This window comes from Mus caroli, chromosome 18, assembly GCF_900094665.2.
Source record: "Mus caroli chromosome 18, CAROLI_EIJ_v1.1, whole genome shotgun sequence".
NCBI classification, from domain to species: Eukaryota; Metazoa; Chordata; class Mammalia; order Rodentia; family Muridae; genus Mus; species Mus caroli.
Window position 1 is genome coordinate 29,565,677 of NC_034587.1, and position 7,617 is coordinate 29,573,293.

At 41.6% G+C, this 7,617-nt stretch overlaps 1 protein-coding gene across 1 annotated transcript in view; it reads left to right on the top strand.

Moving 5' to 3' along the window:
- Nucleotides 1–7,617, top strand: part of Map3k2 (mitogen-activated protein kinase kinase kinase 2) — a 71,230-nt gene that overhangs the window by 45,988 nt on the left and 17,625 nt on the right. Inside the window, exons 12-13 of the mRNA XM_021150621.2 lie at nucleotides 1,537–1,743; nucleotides 6,451–6,599. Coding sequence (XP_021006280.1) covers nucleotides 1,537–1,743; nucleotides 6,451–6,599 — 356 coding nt within the window. The remainder of the gene's footprint in view (nucleotides 1–1,536; nucleotides 1,744–6,450; nucleotides 6,600–7,617) is intronic.

Consider the following 7,617-nt stretch of genomic DNA (forward strand, 5'->3'; position numbering starts at 1 on the left):
GTGTGCACCCCTTACCTGAGTGTGGAGGAGAGGGTGTGGAATAAGTAGGCCCGGAAGCTTGGCCAGTGTAGCTGAATCAGTGAACCTCATGTTCAGTGAAAGGCCCAAAATTTGTATGCCAAAAAATAAAGATGGCAGCTGGGCACATGGCTCATGCCTTTAATCCTAGCACTTGAGAGGCCACCCTGGTCTACATTGTGGGTTCCAGGCCAGTCAGAATTACAGAATTACATAGTTAGATACCCTGTCTTAAATAAATGAAATTAATAAATAAATTACATGATTATGCCATAGATAGATAGATAGATAATAAAGGTGACAGTGATTGAAGAAGATACCCAATGTTGACCTGGATCTCTATATGCATGTACATGTACCAGACATATTTTAGTGTTCTATTGCTGTGAAGAGACACCACGATCATAGTAACTCTCTTAAAGGAGACACTTAATTGGGGCTGACTTAAAGTTTCAGAGATTCAGTTCATTATGGTCGTGGTGGAAGCATGGCAGACATGGTGCTGGAGAGATAGCTGAGAGTTCTACATTTGGATCAGAGGGCAGCAGGAAAGGGAGACACTGGGCCTAGCTTGGACATTTGAAATCTCAAAGCCCACCCCCAGTGACACACTGCCTCCCATAAAGCCACACCTCCTCATACTTCCCAAATAGTGCATCAACTGGAGTCCAAGCTTTCAAATCTATAATAAGCCTAGTGGGGCCATTTTTGTTCAACCCGCTACAGTATGTGGATCACATTTTCATGATCCATATCTTGTTGGATATCTAGACTGTTTCCATTTCTTCGCTGTTGTGGATGAATGTAGATGTGCCAGTGTCTTAGTTTGCTATCTGCTACTATGATAAACATCATGACCAAAACCAACTTGGGGATAAAAGGGTTTATTTTGCCTAGCAGGTTATAGTCCATCATGAAAAGAGGTCAAGGTAGGAACTGAAGCAGAAGCCATGGAAAAATGCTGCTTACTGGTTTGCTCTCATGGCCTGCTCAGACAGCTTTCATACATAGCTCAGGATCATCTGTCCAGGGGTGGCCCACCTACAGTGAGCTGGACCCTCCCACATCTGTCATTAATCCAGAAAGTGTTCCACAGACTTGCCTACAAGCCAGTCTGATGAAGGTAGTTCCTCAGTTGAGATTTCCTCTTCCCAGATGACTTTAGCTTGTGTCAAGTTGACAAAACAAGACCAACCGGAACGGAGAGTATCTCTCTGCTACCGCTAACTTTCTAATTTGTTTTTATGTTTATTTTAAAGCCATTATTGGAAATGAATTTTTTTGTGTGTGTGTGAAAGTGAAGGGTTTTTTTCTGTGTTTTTCATGTGCACATGAGTATATGTGCACTTTCCATAACAGAGTGCTTGAATTTATATCCACTACCACCTTCACCCACATAATCACTGTTATTTCAGCCTATATTTTCAGGGCAGAGTTTTATTTCCCATACTATAGATGTTTAAGTATCTTTAAAGTGTAGTACATGGGGAATAAGTTAATTATGTTTTCACTTTGTAGGTCGGAAGACTTTTCCAAGAGCTAGAAGGACTCAGGGCACCAGTTTCCGGTCTCCTGTGAGCTTCAGTCCTACTGATCACTCCTTAAGCACTAGTAGTGGAAGCAGTGTCTTTACCCCAGAGTATGACGACAGTCGAATAAGAAGACGGGGGAGTGACATAGACAATCCTACTTTGACTGTCACAGACATCAGCCCACCCAGCCGTTGTAAGTAATAGAATTGTGTAGCAGAAACATTGCATAGTTTTGTGTCACCAGGAGTAAATGGCAAGTCAGAACTCAGGGAAAAATGACTCTCTTCATAAGAGATAGTAATATGTTTTTTAAAGGTGGCTATCCTATCAGATATGTGTGTTACTGCTAACTAGCTTAGCTAATTGCTCTTCATTATTTTTTTTTAAGGAAAACTGTTACTAATTGTTCTTACCCATTCTAGTCTACATGTCTATTAAGCACTGAGACTTTGTATGAGACTTGTAAGAGATAGCCTAATGAGGATATTGGTTTGTGGAGAAAAAACAAATTACAGTATAGCATTTAATCTAGATCATAAATATGCTTAGAGATTTACTAGATGTGTGTGTTCATTACTGATTCAATATCTTACCAAAACAACTTAAGGGAAAGGTTTATTTTGGTGCAAGGTTTTAGTCTATGGTCCTTGGCTCCATTGATTCTTGGTCTGTGCTGAGGCAGAGTACCATGGTGGTGGAAGCACTGGTAGAGGAGACACAGTAGGACAGAGAGAGGACATACGTACCTCATAGGAAATGACAAGCAGGACTAGACATGTGGAACTTGGTTCTTGGATGGCTTAGTCTTAGGCTCAAGCTTAGGTTTAGACTTAGGCTTAGGGAGGTGAGATATACCTTCAGAGGCACCCTCCTGACCAGTGATAAACTTTCTCTACCAAGGCTCCACTTACTTAAGTTTCCAGAACTTTCCAAAATTATTACATCAACACCGAGTTGCCATCTTTCTAGTCCCATTCTTATTTTTGAGTGTATCAGTTTGTATGTGCATGTGTCTGTCTGTACGTGCATGTGTGTGTATATGTGTGTGTATGTATTTTTACGTGTGTGAATTTGTGGTGTGGAGGAGTTAGTGTTACACTTGTTAAGAATATACACCTGTAACACTTGTTAAGAATATACATTAGCTTGTTTCTTGTTGCTGTGACAAAATACTTGACCAGACTGACTTAAGAGTTTGTTTTGACTGATGAGCTTTGGGGATAGCGTCCATCGTAGAAGGAAAGGCATGGTAGTGGAGCACAGAGAGGCTGGTCATGTTTAGTCTGCGGTCAGGAAGCTTGATGGTCCTGGTTCGTTTTGTTCTTTTATCCTTTTTGGGATTCCCAGCCCAAGGGAGAATGACCCAACATTCAGGTTTTGAACTTTATCCCCAGCATCTTCATCACTGGCCTGAAGATAGATGTTGTAACAAATTTTGTGTGGTATAAAGCCTTGTTTTGGTTACTACCTTGCATTTACTTGGTTCTTGACCACTGTCTTTAATGAGATTGAAAAGAAGGAGAGAAGGGTTTGGAGCAGTGGCTCAGCAGGTGAGAACTCTGGCTACTTTTCCAGAGGACCTGGGCTCAGTTTCCAGCTCACAACTGTCCGTCACTCCAGTTCCAGAGGATCCAATGCCTTCTTCTGGGTTCCGAGGGCAGTAGGCAAACATAAGGTGCATAGATATACAGACAGGCAAAACACCCATACACATAAACAAATAAAAAAAGAAGGAAAGAAAATATTTCATATGTGTTTTGTGCATACCTTCAGTTTATTTAGAGTCAAGATTCAGTCAGGTATAATAGTCTTGCTTGAAGAAGTGAACTTACCCTTTTTTTTTTTTTGGTAATACAAGTCTATTGGCAATGCATTAATTTAACATTTATTTGTTTGAAAGTTATTTTTCCCTTCATTTTCTGAAAGATATTTTTCTGCATATAAATTTTCTAAAGAAATAGAATATAAGGGGCTGGAGAGATGGCTCAGTGGTTAAGAGCACTGACTGCTCTTCCAAAGGTCCTGAGTTCAAATTCCAGCAACCACATGGTGGCTCACGGCCATCTGTAATGAGATCTGACTCCCTCTTCTGGAGTGTCTGAGGACAGCTACAGTGTACATATAATAAATAAATTATTTATTTAAATTACATATAATAAATAAATAAATCTTTAAAAAATAGAATATAAAAACCAGTGCTTTTAAATTATCCCTTGTCTTCTGGTCTATATATTTTTCTTTTTTTTTTTTTTTTTTTTTTGGTTTTTCGAGACAGGGTTTTTCTGTGTAGCCCTGGCTGTCCTGGCACTCACTTTGTAGACCAGGCTGGCCTCGAACTCAGAAATTCGCCTGCCTCTGCCTCCCGAGTGCTGGGATTAAAGGCGTGCGCCACCACGCCCGGCTATATATTTTTCAAGGAGGAATTCACTTTCAGTCTTTGTCTTCTTCAGCATATAGTATGCTCTTTCCCCTCTGGCTGCCTCTCAGACCTCCTCTTGGGCCTGTGCTTGTGCTGCTGCTCCACCCCTGTGCCCTCATTTTGTTCTCTTTCTTGCTCTCCTTTGAGAAATCCCTCTTTTGTGAGGCAGAATCTTGACATGTATACTAGACTGGCCTCAAATCCCATGGGTATTAGAAGGTGACCAAGATGGCCTTGAACTGTGATCTTCATGTCTTCACCTCCCAAGTGCTGGGACTTAAGGGTTTACCTGTTTATGATCTTATTGAGAGGACATATTCATTCCAGCAGTTTTATTTGACTGTACATCCGGTGTCCCCCCCCCCCCCCCGTTCTTTCTATGTGGCCTTGGCTGTCCTGTAACTCCCTCTATAGGTGAGGCTGGCCTTGAACTCATAGAGATCCTTCTACCTCTGTTTCCTGAGTGCTGGGATAAATGGTGTGCTCCACTATGCCTGGGGTATGTGTGTGTTGTTTGTGTGCATTTGTGTATTTGTTTGTTGGTTTGTTCATGTTTTAAGTTTGCTTTTTATGTGTCTTACAGTTTTACATGGAGTCGCAGACATCACTTGTAGGATCATGAAGACAGATAAATAAAGTTCATGCCCAGGCATGCACAACTCTTCTGCCTTGTTGATTTCCAGGAGGGTCTGAGTCAGTGTAGTCCCATTTTACGGGGTTGGTAATTTGTTTGCTCCCGTACCTGTGCACCTTGGGCTTCGAATTCCCCTAGAGCTTTGCAGAGATGATTTTCTAGATGATAGTGCTCTAGCCCCAGCATTTGGTCCTTTCGTTGTGCTTGCTTCTCAGAGAAGGAAGCTGTATCCTCATCCTGCTCTCTGAGCAGGAGGTTGTTGCTTCTTTTCAAAGCCTAGCATACGGGAGACAGTTTGCCTGCCTTCACTCCTGAGCAGACCCCATTTCTTCGTTTTCAGAGATCGGCTTTATCACAGATCCTTCCCACTTTTCTGGAGTGGAGAAACTCTTGATGGCCAGGGCCATCATCTCTTGTTCTGAGAAGTTGTTTGTTTTGTGTCTTTTCCTTTTCCACTGCTCTAACATGGTGGTAACATGCTTTTTACTCTTCTTCAAGAAGTTTAAGACAGTTTTTGTTTTGGGGTACAGCTCTCACTTTATAGCCCTGGTGCACTGGAACTGTTACGGGAGATCCACCTGCCTCTGCCTTCTTAGTTATAGGATTAAAATTATGTGTTACCACCAGGCATGCTGGCGCACATCTATAATCCCAGCACTTGGGAGGCAGAGGCAGGCGAATTTCTGAGTTCAAGACCAGCCTGGTCTACAACGTGAGTTCTAGGACAGCCAGGGCTACACAGAGAAACTCTGTCTTGAAAAACAAAAAAAAAAAAAAAAATGTGTCACCATGGTCCCAGGACCATTCCATTCTCTAACCTTGACCACCAAGTGTGGTTCTCTGTGATCTCTCTCTTCTATGAGTCCAAGGAAGAGATAAACAGCAGATATTGTGAAAGTAGGACCCCATGTATATTTGCTTTTCCTAGGGTTCAGTGCTGTCATGGCAGCCACACGTGTTGTAGTGAGGCTTGGCGTTCCTTAGTTGCTGGAATGGGCTTTTCTCTGTGATTCACCATTCCTTTTTCATCTTGGTTTAGAGTGCCTCCTTTTCCTTAGATTTTAGGTTAATTGGGTACCCTGTACTCTGTGATCAAAAATGTTCAGTAAAAGTTATGATTTTTTTCCAGGCAGAGTGGTACACAACTATAATTTCAATACTTGAGAGCAGGCATACCAAAAGTTCAAGGCCAGCCTGAACAATGTAGCAAGTTATAAGGAAGCCAGGGCTACATAATTTTTTTTTTTTTTTATTTAAGTTATAGGGTCTGGAGAGAGATGGTTCAGTAGTTAAAAGTACTGGCTGCTCTTTCAGAGCATCTAGGTTTGACTCAGCGCTCAAGAGGCAGCTTATAACCATCTGTAATTCCACTCTGGATAGGACTGTGCCCTTTTCTGGCTTCTTTGGGCACTGTATGCATGTGGTGCACAATATGCACACATGCAGGGAAAACACTCATATACATAAAATAAAGTTGTAATTTTATATATTGCCTGGATTCTCTTATAGAGAGTGGAAATGATACCTTTTCCACACTTCTTTGTTATAGATGGGCTTTGTTATAGATGGGTCTGACAAGACTATTTATAAATATTTGTAATTTGCTGTAATAAAATATGGAAAAATAGGGCATCATATAGACGATGTATTTTATTTTAGATTGAGTGAAAGATAGCTGTCACATTTGCATTGCAAAAAGGAATCATGAGATCAAACTTTGAGTTAGAATTCTTAGAATAAGGAGACCATTTTTGAAAGATTTGGGTGGTCATCATTTCCCCTTGTATCTAGAATGTTCAGGGATCTGAGTGAATCACATTTTATTTTAGGAATGTGTTCTTTTTCAGCACCTCGAGCTCCGACCAACTGGAGACTGGGCAAGCTGCTTGGCCAAGGAGCTTTTGGTAGGGTCTACCTCTGCTATGATGTTGATACCGGACGAGAGCTGGCTGTTAAGCAAGTTCAGTTTAACCCTGACAGCCCAGAGACCAGCAAGGTAAAAAGGCATTGTGCAGACCACCTGGCCACTGTAAAAGCTTTTTTTTCTTTGGAGGGGAAACAAAGCAAGAACAAAAGCAGGACTAGTCAGATTGCTTCAACCAGAGAGACGTCATTCATTACCCAGAGCCCACATGGCAGAAGAGGAGAGCCAACTCCTGCATGTTCTCTGACAGCCACAGTTGTGCTGTGGATGTGTGTGCACCCCTCCCTAAGACTGCCTGAATGTAGATACGAAGTTTTAAAATGTAACATAACAACATAAGGTGGAATTTGGGGATTGTGGGAAAATGGCCAGTTGTGTTAGTGCTTCAATTGTGTTTCTAGGCTGACTTGCTGTTACCTTAGCATGCAACCATGGCTCTTAAATAAAAGGCATTGAGGTCTGGAGACATGGCTTGCAGTTGAGAACATTGACTGCTTTTAGAAAAGACCCAGGCTCAGTTTGCAATACCCACATAGAGGCTTACAACTCTCTCTTAACTTCATATCCAGGGCTGGTGGAACACCCTCTTCTGGCCTCTGAGGGCACTGCACACATGTGGTCCAGACAGATTCACATATGTTAAAAAATTAAAAAAAAAAAAAACATTGGTTAGAGACTAAAATGTTGTATCTAACAGTAACCATTTCATAATGAAATCACCATGATAGTCCATGAGCTAAGAGTGTTTTGCTTTTATTATGCTTTAAAGACTTAACACAGGGTCAGTGAAATTGTTTAGCAGGTAAAGATGCTTGCCACCCAGTATCCAGAATCCACCTTCCAGGAACCCACATGGTTGAAAGAGAGAACTGATTCTTGCAAGTTGTCTCTGCCCTCTGCATGGTTTTCATGGTACCTGTACAGACAACACACACACGGAGTAGACATTCAGAGACATACACACACATAGACATTCAGAGACACACACACACACATGGAGTAGACATTCAGAGGCATACACACACATAGACATTCAGAGACATACACACACATGGAGTAGACATTCAGAGATACACACACACACACACAT